This window comes from Salvelinus namaycush, chromosome 28 (genome assembly GCF_016432855.1).
Source record: "Salvelinus namaycush isolate Seneca chromosome 28, SaNama_1.0, whole genome shotgun sequence".
NCBI lineage: Eukaryota > Metazoa > Chordata > Actinopteri > Salmoniformes > Salmonidae > Salvelinus > Salvelinus namaycush.
Window position 1 is genome coordinate 1464175 of NC_052334.1, and position 19769 is coordinate 1483943.

Consider the following 19769-nt stretch of genomic DNA (forward strand, 5'->3'; position numbering starts at 1 on the left):
GGATAGGGGGACAGAGCGCAACAATAAGTGAGTGCCTAAGGGGTTAGGAGAGTAGGGGGAACGGTGCTAGGGTGCAATTTGGGATAGGGGGACAGAGCGCAACAATAAGTGAGTGCCTAAGGGGTTAGGAGAGTAGGGGGAACGGTGCTAGGGCGCAATTTGGGATAGGGGGACAGAGCGCAACAATAAGTGAGTGCCTAAGGGGTTAGGAGAGTAGGGTGAACGGTGCTAGGGGGCAATTTGGGATAGGGGGACAGAGCGCAACAATAAGTGAGTGCCTAAGGGGTTAGGAGAGTAGGGTGAACGGTGCTAGGGGGCAATTTGGGATAGGGGGACAGAGCGCAACAATAAACCAGAGAGTGAAGAGACTCAGGTGTCCCAAATGGCACCCTATTCCCTATATAGTGCACTAAGGCTCTGGTCAAAAGTAGTGCACTGTATAGGGAATACATACACTACCAGTCAAAAGTTTGGACACACGTACTCATTCAAGGGTTTTTTATTTGAACTATTTTGTAGAATAATAGTGAAGACATCAAAACTATGAAATAACACATATGGAATCATGTAGTAACCAAAAAAAGTGTTAAACAAATTAAAATATATTTTAGATTCTTCAAAGGACTATCATTTGTTTTTCAACAGGACAATGACCCAAAACACACCTCCAGGCTGTGTAAGGGTTATTTGACCAAGAAGGAGAGTGATGGAGTGCTGCATCAGATGAGTTGGACTGCAAAGTGAAGGAAAAGCAGCCAATAAGTGCTCAGCATATGTAGGAACTCCTTCAAGACTGTTGGAACAGCATTCCAGGTGAAGCTGGTTGAGAGAATGCCAAGAGTGTAAAGCTGTCATCAAGGCAAAGGGTGGCTATTTTTGAATAATCTACAATATATTTTGGATGCTACATGATTCCATATGAGTTATTTCATAGTTTTGATGTCTTCACTATTATTCTACAAATGTAGAAAATAGTAAAAATAAAGAAAAACCCTGTAATGAGTAGGTGTGTCCAAACTTTTGACTAGTACTGTATATGATGATGCAGCACAGGACCTCATCACATGACCAGACAAGCTGATTTAAGTCTCTGCTGCTAACAAACAGAACTTCAATCAAAAGTGAATTAATATCTATTGTGGATTTTAACATGGACGGTCAGCAACGTAGATACACTACATGACCAAAAGTATGTGGACACCTGCTAGTCAAACATCTCATTCTAAAATGATGGGCACTAATATTGAATTGGTCCCCCCCTTTGCTGCTATAACAGCCTCCACTCTTCTAGGAAGGCTTTCTACTAGATGTTGGAACATTGCTGCAGGGACTTGCTTCCATTCAGCCACAAGAGCACTAGTGAGGTCAGGTACTGATGTTGTTGGGCGATTAGGCCTGGCTCACAGTCGGCGTTCTAATTCATCCTAAAGGTATTCGATGGGGTTAAGTTCTTCCACACGGATCTCGCTTTGTGCACAGGGAAATTGACATGCAGAAACAGGAAAGGGCCTTCTCCAAACTGTTGCCACAAAGTTGGAAGCACAGAATCGTCTAGAATGTCATTGTATGGTGTAATGTTAAGATTTCCCTTCACTGGAACTAAGGGGCCCGAACCATGAAAAACAGCCCCATACCATTATTCCTCCTCCACCAAACTTTACAGTTGGTACTATGCATTGGGGCAGGTAGCGTTCTCCTGGCATCTGCCAAACCCAGATTCGTCCGTCGGACTGTCATCACTCCAAAGAACGCATTTCCACTGCTCCAGATTCCAATGGTGGCGAGCTTTACACCACTCCAGCCGATACTTGGCATTGCGCATGGTGATCTTAGGCTTGTGTGTGGCTGCTCTGCCATGGAAACCCATTTCATGAACCTACCGACGAACAGTTCATGCTGACATCGCTTCCAGGGGCAGTTTGGAACTCAGTGAGTGTTGCAACTGAGGACAGATGATTTTTACGCTCTACGCGCTTCAGCACACGACGGTCCCGTTCTGTGAGCTTTTGTGGCCTACCACTTTGCGGCTGAGCCGTTGTTGCTCCTAGAAGTTTCTACTTCACAATAACAGCACTTACAGTTGACCGGGGCAGCTCCAGCAGGGCAGCATTTTGACAAACTGACTTGTTGGAAAGGTGGCATCGTATGACGGTGCCACGTTGAAAGTCACTGAGCTCTTCAGTACGGGCCATTCTACTGCCAGTGTTTGTCTATGGAGATTGCATGGCTGTCTGCTCGATTTTACACACCTGTCAGCAACAGGTGTGGCTGAAATAGCCGAATCCACAAATTTGAAGGCGTGTCCACATACTTTTGTATATATAGTGTATATTGTTAATATTATGATTAAAGTATTGAAATGTGATTGTCATGTCATTAACATATTATTATGGTGTAATCTGAGAAATGAAAAACATTATTGTGTAATCTGAGGGATCGCTATTAGTGAGAAATAAAAATGTTTATTACAGTGTAATCTGAGGGATTAAAGTGAGAAATAAAAATGTTTATTACGGTGTAATCTGAGGGATTAAAGTGAGAAATAAAAATGTTTAAATTACGGTGTAATCTGAGGGATTAAAGTGAGAAATAAAAATGTTTATTACAGTGTAATCTGAGGGATTAAAGTGAGAAATAAAAATGTTTATTACGGTGTAATCTGAGGGATTAAAGTGAGAAATAAAAATGTTTATTACGGTGTAATCTGAGGGATTAAAGTGAGAAATAAAAATGTTTATTACAGTGTAATCTGAGAGATTAAAGTGAGAAATAAAAATGTTTATTACAGTGTAATCTGAGGGATTAAAGTGATAAATATAAACATTATAGTGTAAACTCTGGGATCGCTTGTTATAGTGAGAAATAAAAAAACGGGCAATTATGTAAACAAAAGAGTTACAATTAGACAATATGTTGTTAAATTGATCATGAATGCAACAAAAATCCCTTTTCTAATGCGACATCTCTTGATTGATTAAAGTACGTGTTTTTATACACTAACAGAAGGCCTATAACACATCTGACCCTCGCATAGGACACAGAGGTCAAAGTGACCGTCTGTACACAGAGGTCAAAGTGACTGTCTGTGTCCAAAGCAGCATCCTATTCCCTATTTAGTGCACTACTGTTAAACTAGGGCCTCATAGTGCACTGTAGGGTATAAGGTGCCATTTGAGACTCATAGTGTCACACACCAGAACAACGGGAATAAGTACAAATATACAAAACATGGTCACAGCAACGTGGTTCCTGGTCAAAGACAGATACCATAAAAACAAATATGACACAGACAGCTACGATAGGCTTTAGGGAGACAATAATATCCTGACCTGTAACATTACAAGGTACCACACCTCTTTATCATGATCTAGAATTGAAACGGTGTTTAAAGTCCTAAAACATATCCAGAGAGTCCCTTTACTAAATCCAACTCGTTCCAAGTTTTCGTTGTATTCTATATAAAGCTCATCGTTATTCTAGTTATCTTAAAAGCCCTTTCAGGACCCCAAATGCCCTCTGAGGGAGAAAGCAAGAGAGACTCATGATATTGCTAGCCTGGGTACCAGTCTGTTTGTGTAAACGTTCCACTTCTTGCCACTCTGTGTCCTTGCCGTGCCAAACATATGACACCGAGTACTAGAAGTGGAATGTTAGCAAACAAAACAAAAAACAGGTCTGGATTTCAGGCTAGGAAATATCTCCTTGGGCAGACATTTTAAGGGGGTTAACTAGTGGCAGGTCGAGCTGATAAGACAGTAACAGACATCCCTTCTAATGAAACCCACTCTCCTTTGACATTCAAAAAGTTCAGAAACTCTTAAATCATCAATATAAATCGACACTTGTATCTTCTTTAAAAGCTCTTGACAGGCTTGTAAATACCAACACTTGTTTTCTTCTTTACTTTCCCCTGCTTGACAGGTTTACATGATCATTATTTTCTAACTAACAACATCAAGAGAAGAAGAAAATCTAAAAAAAAAAAAAAAAAAGGGTTGGAAAAGTTAGGAATTATTTACATTAAATCAAGTTGTTTATTTTGTGACAATGAAATATATTACTAGGCTTGAAGGTTAGTGAAAACAAAATATAAATCCCTTTTTAACTGAGGTAGGAGATACAACTGAAGAACTATCCTACACTACTGCCTGTGCTATTACTCTGATATATGCGTCTTCTGTGCTTATCCCAGACGTCAGTTTTACTAGATAAAGTGGTCAACAACTCACAATTCAGTGGTTAGATTCATCCTAGTCTCGTCTGGCTGTAGTCAGTCACCTCTCCAGATGAGAGAGAGAGAGACAGTCTCGTCTGACTGTAGTCAGTCACCTCTCCAGATGAGAGAGAGACAGTCTCGTCTGGCTGTAGTCAGTCACCTCTCCAGATGAGAGAGAGAGAGACAGTCTCGTCTGACTGTAGTCAGTCACCTCTCCAGATGAGAGAGAGACAGTCTCGTCTGGCTGTAGTCAGTCACCTCTCCAGATGAGAGAGAGACAGTCTCGTCTGGCTGTAGTCAGTCACCTCTCCAGATGAGAGAGAGAGAGACAGTCTCGTCTGACTGTAGTCAGTCACCTCTCCAGATGAGAGTCGGCACATGGGTGTTTCACGACTTTCAGTGAGGAGGAGGAAGAGAGGAGAAGAGGAGGAGGAAGTCACTCACAACCCCACACAGACACAGAGTCCAGGCGTCTTGGTGTTCCACTCGTGGCGTTTCTAGTTGAAGTGCTTTCTGTTATTTCCTGATGATGTCATGTTGTAGCCTGAACTAGGTTTCTCCAGAACAACGATTACGGGTCGTGTTCATTAGTGGCACGCAACAAATAGACAATATTGTAATCATCGGATATCATAAGGTGAATGCACCAATTTGTAAGTCGCTCTGGATAAGAGCGTCTGCTAAATGACTTAAATGTAAATGTAAATTTTTTTTTTGCAACAGAAAAACTAAAACGAGCATTTCTTATTAGACGAGTCCTGGTAGTCCAATCCTGGTTCAGTCCGTTTTCTTCTTCTTCTTTTGTTTGGTGCGTAATGAACACGGCCCATGTTCTCCCCATGGGGTTACTTGGCGTTGGGTCGGCCTTGTCTTGTAGATCCCGGCGGAGGCGTCGTTCTGACCCTGTCCTTGTGCTCAGACAGCCACTGGCAACAGATGTCCTGCATGACAGAGTCTCCGACGCCCTCTGCTGCCTGGAGGACTTCTTGAACCAGCGGCCCGGCTCTGGCTGTATCCAGCTTTACAGCTAGGAGATAGCCCGCTCGCAGTTTACTCACCTGCAGGTAGGCCTTAATCTACAGAGACAGAGACATATTACAGTCAGTCCTTAATCTACAGAGACATATTACAGTCAGTCCTTAATCTACAGAGACATATTACAGTCAGTCCTTAATCTACAGAGACATATTACAGGTAGGTGTTAATCTACAGAGACAGAGACATATTACAGTCAGTCCTTAATCTACAGAGACATATTACAGTCAGTCCTTAATCTACAGAGACATATTACAGTCAGTCCTTAATCTACAGAGACATATTACAGTCAGTCCTTAATCTACAGAGACATATTACAGGTAGGTGTTAATCTACAGAGACAGAGACATATTACAGCCAGGTGTTAATCTACAGAGACATATTACAGCCAGGTGTTAATCTACAGAGACATATTCCAGCCAGGTGTTAATCTACAGAGACATATTCCAGCCAGGTGTTAATCTACAGAGACATATTCCAGCCAGGTGTTAATCTACAGAGACATATTCCAGCCAGGTGTTAATCTACAGAGACAGAGACATATTCCAGCCAGGTGTTAATCTACAGAGACATATTCCAGCCAGGTGTTAATCTACAGAGACATATTCCAGCCAGGTGTTAATCTACAGAGACATATTCCAGCCAGGTGTTAATCTACAGAGACATATTCCAGCCAGGTGTTAATCTACAGAGACATATTCCAGCCAGGTGTTAATCTATAGAGACAGAGACATATTCCAGCCAGGTGTTAATCTACAGAGACATATTCCAGCCAGGTGTTAATCTACAGAGACATATTCCAGCCAGGTGTTAATCTACAGAGACATATTACAGCCAGGTGTTAATCTACAGAGACAGAGACATATTACAGTCAGGTGTTAATCTACAGAGACATATTCCAGCCAGGTGTTAATCTACAGAGACATATTCCAGCCAAGTGTTAATCTACAGAGACATATTCCAGCCAGGTGTTAATCTACAGAGACATATTCCAGCCAGGTGTTAATCTACAGAGACATATTCCAGCCAGGTGTTAATCTACAGAGACATATTCCAGCCAGGTGTTAATCTACAGAGACATATTACAGCCAGGTGTTAATCTACAGAGACATATTCCAGCCAGGTGTTAATCTACAGAGACATATTCCAGCCAGGTGTTAATCTACAGAGACATATTCCAGCCAGGTGTTAATCTACAGAGACATATTCCAGCCAGGTGTTAATCTACAGAGACATATTCCAGCCAGGTGTTAATCTACAGAGACATATTCCAGCCAGGTGTTAATCTATAGAGACAGAGACATATTCCAGCCAGGTGTTAATCTACAGAGACATATTCCAGCCAGGTGTTAATCTACAGAGACATATTCCAGCCAGGTGTTAATCTACAGAGACAGAGACATATTACAGTCAGGCCTTAATCTATAGAGACAGAGACATATTACAGTCAGGCCTTAATCTATAGAGACAGAGACATATTACAGTCAGGTGTTAATCTACAGAGACAGAGACATATTACAGGTAGGCCTTAATCTACAGAGACATATTCCAGCCAGGTGTTAATCTACAGAGACATATTCCAGCCAGGTGTTAATCTACAGAGACATATTACAGCCAGGTGTTAATCTACAGAGACATATTACAGCCAGGTGTTAATCTACAGAGACATATTACAGCCAGGTGTTAATCTACAGAGACAGAGACATATTACAGTCAGGTGTTAATCTACAGAGACATATTCCAGCCAGGTGTTAATCTACAGAGACAGAGACATATTACAGTCAGGCCTTAATCTACAGAGACAGAGACATATTACAGTCAGTCCTTAATCTACAGAGACATATTACAGTCAGGTGTTAATCTACAGAGACATATTACAGCCAGGTGTTAATCTACAGAGACATATTACAGTCAGGCCTTAATCTACAGAGACATATTACAGGTAGGCCTTAATCTACAGAGACATATTCCAGCCAGGTGTTAATCTACAAAGACAGAGACATATTCCAGCCAGGTGTTAATCTACAGAGACATATTACAGCCAGGTGTCAATCTACAGAGACATATTACAGCCAGGTGTCAATCTACAGAGACATATTCCAGCCAGGTGTTAATCTATAGAGACAGAGACATATTCCAGCCAGGTGTTAATCTACAGAGACAGAGACATATTCCAGTCAGGCCTTAATCTATAGAGACAGAGACATATTACAGTCAGGTGTTAATCTACAGAGACAGAGACATATTACAGGTAGGCCTTAATCTACAGAGACATATTCCAGCCAGGTGTTAATCTACAGAGACATATTCCAGCCAGGTGTTAATCTACAGAGACATATTACAGCCAGGTGTTAATCTACAGAGACATATTACAGCCAGGTGTTAATCTACAGAGACATATTACAGCCAGGTGTTAATCTACAGAGACAGAGACATATTACAGTCAGGTGTTAATCTACAGAGACATATTCCAGCCAGGTGTTAATCTACAGAGACATATTACAGCCAGGTGTTAATCTACAGAGACATATTACAGCCAGGTGTTAATCTATAGAGACAGAGACATATTCCAGCCAGGTGTTAATCTATAGAGACAGAGACATATTCCAGCCAGGTGTTAATCTACAGAGACATATTCCAGCCAGGTGTTAATCTACAGAGACATATTCCAGCCAGGTGTTAATCTATAGAGACAGAGACATATTACAGCCAGGTGTCAATCTACAGAGACAGAGACATATTCCAGCCAGGTGTTAATCTACAGAGACATATTCCAGCCAGGTGTTAATCTACAGAGACAGAGACATATTCCAGCCAGGTGTTAATCTACAGAGACAGAGACATATTCCAGCCAGGTGTTAATCTACAGAGACATATTCCAGCCAGGTGTTAATCTACAGAGACAGAGACATATTACAGCCAGGTGTCAATCTACAGAGACAGAGACATATTCCAGCCAGGTGTTAATCTACAGAGACATATTCCAGCCAGGTGTTAATCTACAGAGACATATTCCAGCCAGGTGTTAATCTACAGAGACAGACAGACATCACCAGAATGTTGGAGGGTTGTAGAGAGAGAGAGTGAGGAGACATGGAGAAGGAGGACTAGACAGGAGACGATGAAAAAAGAGATATGGGGTGGGAGATGGTGAGGAAGAGGAGGACAGGATAAAGGATATCATGAGGGGGAGGAGAGAGAGGAGGAAGAGAGGAGGAGGCTACCTTGTACAGATGGGAGATGAGGAAGAGGACAGGAGAAGAGGTTACCTTGTACAGATGGGAGATGGGGAAGAGGACAGGAGAGAGAGAAGAGAGGAGAGGAGAGGAGAGGAGAGGAGAGGAGAGGAGAGGAGAGGAGAGGAGAGGAGAGGAGAGGAGAGGAGAGGAGAGGAGAGGAGAGGAGAGGAGAGGAGAGGAGAGGAGAGGAGAGGAGAGGAGGTTACCTTGTACAGATGGGAGATGAGGAAGAGGACAGGAGAGAGGAGAGGAGAGGAGGTTACCTTGTACAGATGGGAGATGAGGAAGAGGACAGGAGAGAGGAGAGGAGAGGAGAGGAGAGGAGAGGAGAGGAGAGGAGAGGAGAGGAGAGGAGAGGAGAGGAGAGGAGAGGAGAGGAGAGGAGAGGAGAGGAGGTGAGGTTACCTTGTACAGATGGGAGATGAGGAAGAGGACAGGAGAGAGAGAGGAGAGGAGAGGTGAGGTTACCTTGTACAGATGGGAGATGAGGAAGAGGACAGGAGAGAGAGAGGAGAGGAGAGGAGAGGTGGTTACCTTGTACAGATGGGAGATGAGGAAGAGGACAGGAGAGGAGAGGAGGTTACCTACCTTGTTCTCTGTGCTCTTTGTCTCCAGAATGAGACACTCCAACTCCTTGGCCTTCATCAAGACAAAACAAAACTTTATTAACACCATCTCAGACAGTGACAGTGCGAGGAAGGCTGTAATTGGTACACTATTGGGTAACATCTTACTGACAACTGGCAACTATAACGCTTTATAAACTTATTATAAGCATGTATTAGCCTTTATGATGTCTTACAATATAAGGGTTATAATATGTGATGTCTATCAACATTTCACAAAGTAAAGTGTTGTAGACTACTAAAGGACTAATGCCCTACTGAAGGCTGTACATGGCAGTGGTGTAAAGTACTTAAGGAAAAATACTTTAAAGTATTTTTCCTTAAGTCGTTTTTTTTTGGTTTCTGAACTTTACTTTACTATTCATATGTTTGACAACTTTTACTTCACTACATTCCTAAAGAAAAGTAGGCACTTTTTACTCCGTACATTTTCCCCTGACACCCAAAAGTACTGGTTACATTTTGAATGCTTAGCAGGACAGGAAAATTGCCTAATTCGTACACTTATCAAGAGAACATCCCTGGTCCTCCCTACTGCCTCTGATCTGGTGGACTCACTAAACAGAGAACATCCCTGGTCCTCCCTACTGCCTCTGATCTGGCGGACTCACTAAACACACTTGCTTCAATTATGTCTGAGTGTTGGGGCGTGCCCCTGGCTATCCGTAAATTTAAAAAACAAGAAAATGGTTCCGTCTGGTTTGCTTCATATAAAGGAATTTGACATTATTTATACTTTTACTTTTGATACTTAAGTATATTTAAAACCAAATACTTTTAGACTTTTACTCAAGTAGTATTTTGCTGGGTGACTCACTTTTACTTGAGTCATTTTATATTAAAGTATCTTTACTTTTACTCAAGTATGATATTTGGGTTCTTTTTCCATCACTGGTAAATGGTAAACTGATTTATTTGAAAGAGATTGTGGGCCCCTTATCTGTAATGCGCGTCTGTGGGGCCCCTTATCTGTGTAACTCACGTCTGTGGGCCCCCTTATCTGTGTAACTCACGTCTGTGGGGCCCCTTATCTGTGTAACTCACGTCTGTGGGGCCCCTTATCTGTGTAACTCACGTCTGTGGGGCCCCTTATCTGTGTAACTCACGTCTGTGGGGCCCCTTATCTGTGTAACTCACGTCTGTGGGGCCCCTTATCTGTGTAACTCACGTCTGTGGGGCCCCTTATCTGTGTAACTCACGTCTGTGGGGCCCCTTATCTGTGTAACTCACGTCTGTGGGGCCCCTTATCTGCAACTCACGTCTGTGGGGCCCCTTATCTGCAACTCACGTCTGTGGGGCCCTACTGTACTCACGTCTGTGGGGCCCCTTATCTGTAACTCACGTCTGTGGGGCCCCTTATCTGTAACTCACGTCTGTGGGGCCCCTTATCTGTAACTCACGTCTGTGGGGCCCCTTATCTGTAACTCACGTCTGTGGGGCCCCTTATCTGTAACTCACGTCTGTGGGGCCCCTTATCTGTAACTCACGTCTGTGGGGCCCCTTATCTGTAACTCACGTCTGTGGGGCCCCTTATCTGTAACTCACGTCTGTGGGGCCCCTTATCTGTAACTCACGTCTGTGGGGCCCCTTATCTGTAACTCACGTCTGTGGGGCCCCTTATCTGTAACTCACGTCTGTGGGGCCCCTTATCTGTAACTCACGTCTGTGGGGCCCCTTATCTGTAACTCACGTCTGTGGGGCCCCTTATCTGTAACTCACGTCTGTGGGGCCCCTTATCTGTAACTCACGTCTGTGGGGCCCCTTATCTGTAACTCACGTCTGTGGGGCCCCTTATCTGTAACTCACGTCTGTGGGGCCCCTTATCTGTAACTCACGTCTGTGGGGCCCCTTATCCGTAACTCACGTCTGTGGGGCCCCTTATCCGTAACTCACGTCTGTGGGGCCCCTTATCCGTAACTCACGTCTGTGGGGCCCCTTATCCGTAACTCACGTCTGTGGGGCCCCTTATCCGTAACTCACGTCTGTGGGGCCCCTTATCCGTAACTCACGTCTGTGGGGCCCCTTATCCGTAACTCACGTCTGTGGGGCCCCTTATCCGTAACTCACGTCTGTGGGGCCCCTTATCCGTAACTCACGTCTGTGGGGCCCCTTATCCGTAACTCACGTCTGTGGGGCCCCTTATCCGTAACTCACGTCTGTGGGGCCCCTTATCCGTAACTCACGTCTGTGGGGCCCCTTATCCGTAACTCACGTCTGTGGGGCCCCTTATCCGTAACTCACATCTGTGGGGCCCCTTATCTTTAACTCACGTCTGTGGGCCCCTTATCTGCGATGGAGACACAGCTGAGTATGATGACATCACAGTCGTTCTTGGTGGCGGTGCCCGACTCGCCCACACACTTCAGCAGCTGGCGCACGGCCCGGTACTGACGCTGGCGCACAAGCCTCTGGCCCGCACGCACGTACACCGTCAAGGCTTCCAGCTGGAAGTCCTGAGTAGAGGAGAGGAAAAACCGATGTTTCATGTTTTAACAAATAAATAATGTACACAACCGTTCAAAAAGTTTGGGTTCACTTAGAAATGTCCTTGTTTTTATTTTATTGGACAAAAAAAAAGAGGTTTTTCTTTCAAATAACGAGGGCATTTCTAAGTTACCCCAAACTTTGGAACGGTAGTGAACATGTTGACAATGTTAATAATATATGCAGGGGTGGGGGGGGTGGGGGGGGTGGGGGGGGGGGTGTCCCCTTCTTACTTTTTTTTTTTTTACAATTAGTTTAATCTTTTTTAACAAACACAAAAACGCCCACTCTTCAAAACATTCCCCCAAGGTGATCATCATTAGGTCTTCCAAATTCTGTCAAATATCTGTTTTGTTGTTTAACTTTATAATATATATCAAATCTAAAAGTTGTTAGTTACTTGGTCCTCTTGCTTGTCTAAACTCATTCTAGTCGAGTCATCAGTTACTTGGTCTATGGTCCTCTTGTTTCTCTAAACTCATTCTAGTCGAGTCGTTAGTTACTTGGTCCTCTTGCTTGTCTAAACTCATTCTAGTCGAGTCATCATTTACTTGGTCCATGGTCCTCTTGTTTCTCTAAACTCATTCTAGTCGAGTCGTCAGTTACTTGGTCCTCTTGTTTCTCTAAACCCATTCTAGTCGAGTCGTCAGTTACTTGGTCCACGGTCCTCTTGTTTCTCTAAACTCATTCTAGTCAAGTCGTCAGTTACTTGGTCCACGGTCCTCTTGTTTCTCTAAACTCATTCTAGTCGAGTTGTTAGTTACTTGGTCCTCTTGCTTGTCTAAACTCATTCTAGTCGAGTCATCAGTTACTTGGTCTATGGTCCTCTTGTTTCTCTAAACTCATTCTAGTCGAGTCGTTAGTTACTTGGTCCTCTTGCTTGTCTAAACTCATTCTAGTCAAGTCGTCAGTTACTTGGTCCACGGTCCTCTTGTTTCTCTAAACTCATTCTAGTCGAGTTGTTAGTTACTTGGTCCTCTTGCTTGTCTAAACTCATTCTAGTCGAGTCATCAGTTACTTGGTCTATGGTCCTCTTGTTTCTCTAAACTCATTCTAGTCGAGTCGTTAGTTACTTGGTCCTCTTGCTTGTCTAAACTCATTCTAGTCGAGTCATCATTTACTTGGTCCACGGCCCTATTGTTTGTCTGAACTCATTCTAGTCGAGTTGTTAGTTACTTGGTCCTCTTGTTTGTCTAAACTCATTCTAGTCGAGTCGTCAGTTACTTGGTCCTCTTGTTTCTCTAAACTCATTCTAGTCGAGTTGTTAGTTACTTGGTCCTCTTGTTTGTCTAAACTCATTCTAGTCGAGTCGACAGTTACTTGGTCCATGGTCCTCTTGTTTCTCTAAACTCATTCTAGTCGAGTTGTTAGTTACTTGGTCCTCTTGCTTGTCTAAACTCATTCTAGTCGAGTCGTCAGTTACTTGGTCCATGGTCCTCTTGTTTGTCTAAACTCATTCTAGTCGAGTCGACAGTTACTTGGTCCTCTTGCTTGTCTAAACTCATTCTAGTCAAGTCGTCAGTTACTTGGTCCATGGTCCTCTTGTTTCTCTAAACTCATTCTAGTCGAGTCGTCAGTTACTTGGTCCACGGCCCTATTGTTTGTCTGAACTCATTCTAGTCGAGTTGTTAGTTACTTGGTCCTCTTGTTTGTCTAAACTCATTCTAGTCGAGTCGTCAGTTACTTGGTCCTCTTGTTTCTCTAAACTCATTCTAGTCGAGTCGTTAGTTACTTGGTCCTCTTGTTTGTCTAAACTCATTCTAGTCGAGTCGACAGCTACTCCTCTCTGTGTTTCGGTCTCTATATCTAGTATTTGCCATAACATAACGTTTCAGTTATTTCTTGACTTTAAAGTCGAGGTATTTTCTATTTAAGATGAATGTTTTAGTAAAGAAAGGAAATGCCAGACGTATCCACCTCCTCCTGATCGCCATACCGGAAATCACTGAGAATAATGTCTCTTACCTGTATGACTCGGTATGCAATACCAAACCCCTCCTCAATGTTCTTTCCTCCCAACATCACCTGCAATGTAAATGCAATGACACGATGTCAGATGGAGCCCCATATTATTCACTGAGTTATCTGTTAACAACATCAAACCGATCTGTTAATAGCACAAGTACTTAAGACACTACCATTCTGTTTTATGGCCCAAGTGGCATGCTATACTCCCCGTCTAGTGCCCTAACGCCCCCGTCAACGCCCCTGTCTAGTGCCCTAACTCTCTGTCTAGTGCCCTAACGCCCCCGTCTAGTGCCCTAACGCCCCCGTCTAGTGCTCTAGTGCCCTAACGCCCCCGTCTAGTGCCCTAACTCTCCGTCTAGTGCCCCAACGCCCCGCCGAGTGCCCCAACGCCCCGCCTAGTGCCCCAACGCCCCGGCTAGTGCCCCAACGCCCCGTCTAGTGCCCCAACGCCCCGTCTAGTGCCCTACACCCCCCGTCTAGTGCCCTACACCCCTCCGTCTAGTGCCCTACACCCCTCCGTCTAGTGCCCTACACCCCCCCGTCTAGTGCCCTACACCCCCCCGTCTAGTGCCCTACACCCCCCCGTCTAGTGCCCTACACTCCCCCGTCTAGTGCCCTACACCCCCCCGTCTAGTGCCCTACACCCCCCGTCTAGTGCCCTACACCCCCCGTCTAGTGCCCTACACCCCCCGTCTAGTGCCCTACACACCCCGTCTAGTGCCCTAACTCTCCGTCTAGTGCCCTAACTCTCCGTCTAGTGCCCTACACCCCCGTCTAGTGCCCTAACTCCCCGTCTAGTGCCCTAACCCCCCGTCTAGTGCCCTAACCCTCCGTCTAGTGCCCTAACCCTCCGTCTAGTGCCCTAACCCTCCGTCTAGTGCCCTACACCCCCGTCTAGTGCCCTAACTCCCCGTCTAGTTCCCTAAATCTCCGTCTAGTGCACTACACCCCCCCGTCTAGTGCCCTACACCCCCGTCTAGTGCCCTACACCCCCCGTCTAGTGCCCTACACCCCCCGTCTAGTGCCCTACACCCCCCGTCTAGTGCCCTACACCCCCCGTCTAGTGCCCTAACCCTCCGTCTAGTGCCCTAACGCCCCGTCTAGTGCCCTAACGCCCCGTCTAGTGCCCTAACGCCCCGTCTAGTGCCCTAACGCCCCGTCTAGTGCCCTAACCCTCCGTCTAGTGCCCTACACCCCCCGTCTAGTGCCCTACACCCCCCGTCTAGTGCCCTACACCCCCCGTCTAGTGCCCTACACCCCCCGTCTAGTGCCCTACACCCCCCGTCTAGTGCCCTACACCCTCCGTCTAGTGCCCTACACCCTCCGTCTAGTGCCCTACACCCTCCGTCTAGTGCCCTAACTCTCCGTCTAGTGCCCTAACTCTCCGTCTAGTGCCCTAACTCTCCGTCTAGTGCCCTAACTCTCCGTCTAGTGCCCTAACTCCCCGTCTAGTGCCCCGTCTAGTGCCCTAACTCCCCCGTCTAGTGCCCTAACTCCCCCGTCTAGTGCCCTAACTCCCCCGTCTAGTGCCCTAACACCCCCGTCTAGTGCCCTAACACCCCCGTCTAGTGCACTATTCCCTATATAGTGCACTACTCCCTATCTTTGAGAAGCTTTGCAGGGGGCAGGCTCACCTTGCAGGCTACATCGATCTTCATAGCGCTGGGGCCGAACAGAGTGGGAGGAGTGCTGGAGGAGACAGAGGGGGTGAGGGCAAGCGTGGAGCTGGATGTTTCACAGTGATGCAGGAACCGAGTCACCTCCAGCTGGAGCTCTATAGTGTTCATGTGTCTGGTTCAGAAAACAAAGGGGAATGTTACATGATAGCAGCCACACTGCAGCCTCACGGCAGCCTCACTACAGCCTCACTACAGCCTCACTACAGCCTCACTACAGGCACACTACAGGCACACTACAGGCACACTACAGCCTCACTACAGCCTCACTACAGCCTCACTACAGCCTCACTACAGCCTCACTACAGGCACACTACAGGCACACTACAGGCACACTACAGCCTCACTACAGCCTCACTACAGCCTCACTACAGCCTCACTACAGCCTCACTACAGCCTCACTACAGGCACACTACAGGCACACTACAGCCTCACTACAACCTCACTACAGCCTCACTACAGCCACACTACAGCCACACTACAGCCACACTACAGCCACACTACAGCCTCACTACAGCCTCACTACAGCCTCACTACAACCTCACTACAGCCTCACTACAGCCTCACTACAGCCTCACTACAGGCACACTACAGCCTCACTACAGGCACACTACAGGCACACTACAGCCTCACTACAGCCTCACTACAGCCTCACTACAGCCTCACTACAGCCTCACTACAGCCTCACTACAGCCTCACTACAGCCTCACTGCTCAGGAGAGATGGCCACACTACACAATTAAATCAGTTATGGTCACATCCTTTTACTTTACAAGCCCTTAACCAACAATGCAGTTCAAGAAATAGAGTTAAGAAAATATTTACTAATTAAACTAAAGTAAAAAATATTATAAAAACTAACAATAAAATAACAATAACAAGGCTATATACAGGGGTACCGGTATCGAGTCAATGTGAGGGGGTACCGGTACCGAGTCAATGTGAGGGGGTACCGGTATCGAGTCAATGTGAGGGGGTACCGGTATCGAGTCAATGTGAGGGGGTACCGGTACCGAGTCAATGTGAGGGGGTACCGGTATCGAGTCAATGTGAGGGGGTACCGGTACCGAGTCAATGTGAGGGGGTACCGGTACCGAGTCAATGTGAGGGGGTACCGGTACCGAGTCAATGTGAGGGGGTACCGGTATCGAGTCAATGTGAGGGGGTACCGGTATCGAGTCAATGTGAGGGGGTACCGGTATCGAGTCAATGTGAGGGGGTACCGGTACCGAGTCAATGTGAGGGGGTACCGGTACCGAGTCAATGTGAGGGGGTACCGGTACCGAGTCAATGTGAGGGGGTACAGGTACCGAGTCAATGTGAGGGGGTACAGGTTAGAAAGGAGATGGCTGCACTATGAAATGGTTCAGTTATGGTCACGTGAAGATGGCTGTCACCACCACCTGGATATATACATGAGGTAAAAAGGTACATTTCCTGAAGAAAATGTGTATGCTTGCTTCAGCCGTCTAAACGTTTGAATTGCTAGTCTCTGCCTCCCTCTAGACTCTGCCTCCCTCTAGACTCAGGGCCCCTCTAGACTCAGGGCCCCTCTAGACTCCGGCCCCTCTAGACTCCGGCCCCTCTAGACCCCGGCCCCTCTAGACCCCGGCCCCTCTAGACCCCGGCCCCTCTAGTCTTACCTGGACACATCACTAGAAGACATCTTCTTTCTGAAGGAGTTAGAGGTGCTCCTCTTCCTGTTAGTGCTGTTGGTACGTGTTCCCTGTTGCTCCTGAAGGTAGGTTCTGAGGTGCTCCTTGGCCCGAACCAGCCATCTCCGCTGGTCTCCCAGCTGTACGTAGGACACGACGCCGTGGGTGAAGAACCGGATACACGTCATGGCCGCTCGTACGTGGTCCTGACAGGAGGGAGGAGAGGGTCATTCTATTTCTAATCAGATTCAGATCTTATTATCTTATAGAGGGGCTGCACTGCTATTCAGTTCTTTATTCTAGAGAGGAGGGTGGTGGGGGAGAGGAGGAGAGGAGAGGGGGGTGGTGGGGGAGAGGAGGAGAGGAGGATGATGGGGGAGAGGAGGAGAGGAGGATGATGGGGGAGAGGAGGAGAGGAGGATGATGGGGGAGAGGAGGAGAGGAGGAGAGGAGAGGAGGATAGGAGCAGGATGGGGAGAGGAGGAGAGGAGGATGATGGGGGAGAGGAGGAGAGGAGGATGATGGGGGAGAGGAGGAGAGGAGGGGTGGGGGAGAGGAGGAGAGGAGAGGGGGGTGGTGGGGGAGGGGAGGAGAGGGGGGGTGGGGGAGAGGAGGAGAGGAGAGGGTGGGTGGTAGGAGGGAGAGGAGGAGAGGAGAGGGGGGTGGTGGGGGAGAGGAGGAGAGGAGAGGGTGGGTGGTAGGAGGGAGTGGAGGAGAGGAGAGGGGGGGGTGGGGGAGAGGAGGAGAGGAGATGGGGGGTGGTAGGAGGGAGGAGAGGAGAGGAGGGTGGTGGGGGAGTGGAGGAGAGGGTGGGTGGTAGGAGGGAGTGGTGGAGAGGAGAGGGTGGGTGGTAGGAGGGAGAGGAGAGGAGGGTGGTGGGGGAGTGGAGGAGAGGAGAGGAGAAGGGGGTGGTGGGAGGGAGTGGAGGAGAGGAGAGGGGGTTGGTGGGGGAGTGGAGGAGAGGAGAAGGGGGTGGTGGGAGGGAGTGGAGGAGAGGAGAGGAGAGGGGGGTGGTGGGGGAGTGGAGGAGAGGAGAGGGGGGTGGTGGGGGAGTGGAGGAGAGGAGAAGAGAAGGGGGTGGTGGGAGGGAGTGGAGGAGAGGAGAGGAGAGGGGGGTGGTGGAAGGAGGACAGACTAACCATCATGAACTGTTGTAGCTGGTATAGTGTGTGGAAGTGTCCCCGCCGCTGCAGCAGTTGACAGGAGGACAGGAGGTATCGGCTGCAGACCTCCAGGTCTGTATCTAGAGTCTCCAAGAAGTAACCCGCGGCCCTCCGCCCCCCCTCACGACTCGTTCACTTCTCCCCCTTCCGCGCGATCCCGGCACCATTGTCCTCCATCCTCTCTTTTTTAGACGTTCAGACCTGCCCACCTCCTTTTTTTTTCCGTCAAAAAGTAAGTGAGAAGCACCCCCCCCCCCTCCCCTAAACAGCTGCATAGTGAGGATCCCAGCCTATAGAATAATAGCTGCATAGTGAGGATCCCCGCCTATAGATAACAGCTGCATAGTGAGGATCCCAGCCTATAGAATAACAGCTGCATAGTGTGGATCCCAGCCTATAGAATAACAGCTGCATAGTGTGGGATCCCAGCTATAGAATAACAGCTGCATAGTGTGGATCCCAGCCTATAGAATAAAAGCTGTATAGTGTGGATCCCAGCCTATAGAATAACAGCTGCATAGTGTGGATCCCAGCCTATAGAATAACAGCTGCATAGTGTGGATCCCAGCCTATAGAATAACAGCTGCATAGTGAGGATCCCAGCCTATAGAATAGAGGTATATGTAGGTATGGTCACTAATCAGTACCTTAGGGGGGATGAGGTATATGTAGGTAGGGTCACTAATCAGTACCTTAGGGGGGATGAGGTATATGTGGGGTCACTAATCAGTACCTTAGGGGGCCTGTATACAGCAGCAGCTGTATGGCCCGTTCATATCTAGAGGCCTGTACACAGAAGGCCTGTATGGGGGGGTAAGGGCCATACAGCAGCCCAGATGCCCCAGGCCTCTATAGTAGAGATGTATGCCCATTCCCTAACCCAGCCCAACTGGAGGGTACAGTAGAGATGTATGCCCCTTCCCTAACCCAGCCCAACTGGAGGGTACAGGAGAGATGTATGCCCATTCCCTAACCCAGCCCAACTGGAGGGTACAGTAGAGATGTATGCCCATTCCCTAACCCAGCCCAACTGAAGGGTACAGTAGAGATGTATGCCCTTCCCTAACCCAGCCCAACTGGAGGTACAGGAGAGATGATGCCCCTTCCCTAACCCAGCCCAACTGGAGGGTACAGTGAGAGGTATGCCCCTTCCCTAACCCAGCCCAACTGGAGGGTACAGGAGAGATGTATGCCCCTTCCCTAACCCAGCCCAACTGGAGGGTACAGGAGAGATGTATGCCCCTTCCCTAACCCAGCCCAACTGGAGGGTACAGTAGAGATGTATGCCCATTCCCTAACCCAGCCCAACTGGAGGGTACAGGAGAGATGTATGCCCCTTCCCTAACCCAGCCCAACTGGAGGGTACAGTAGAGATGTATGCCCCTTCCCTAACCCAGCCCAACTGGAGGGTACAGGAGAGATGTATGCCCCTTCCCTAACCCAGCCCAACTGGAGGGTACAGTAGAGATGTATGCCCCTTCCCTAACCCAGCCCAACTGGAGGGTACAGGAGAGATGTATGCCCCTTCCCTAACCCAGTTTGTTCACAAAGTCAATTCTGTTCATAACTGGTATACCGTCCAAGTCCTCAATAAATATACTGCTCTGACCTCTGACCTCTGACTGCTAGCGTCATGGCCTGGATACAGTAACAGAAGGACAGAGACTGACTGTAAAACGGCCACAGATTGATACTGAAGATACAGAG

The 19769-nt window shown here is 47.3% G+C and overlaps 1 protein-coding gene across 1 annotated transcript in view; it reads right to left on the bottom strand.

The window, feature by feature from the left end:
* Window positions 1-2748: 2748 nt before the first annotated feature.
* The window catches only part of LOC120022971 (zinc finger FYVE domain-containing protein 26-like), a 25369-nt gene continuing 8348 nt past the window's right edge, over window positions 2749-19769 (bottom strand). Inside the window, exons 4-10 of the mRNA XM_038966931.1 lie at window positions 18039-18154; window positions 16888-17105; window positions 15203-15359; window positions 13566-13625; window positions 11387-11569; window positions 9079-9129; window positions 2749-5292 (exon numbers count right to left, since the gene is read on the bottom strand). Coding sequence (XP_038822859.1) covers window positions 5062-5292; window positions 9079-9129; window positions 11387-11569; window positions 13566-13625; window positions 15203-15359; window positions 16888-17105; window positions 18039-18154 — 1016 coding nt within the window. The 3' untranslated portion in view covers window positions 2749-5061. The remainder of the gene's footprint in view (window positions 5293-9078; window positions 9130-11386; window positions 11570-13565; window positions 13626-15202; window positions 15360-16887; window positions 17106-18038; window positions 18155-19769) is intronic.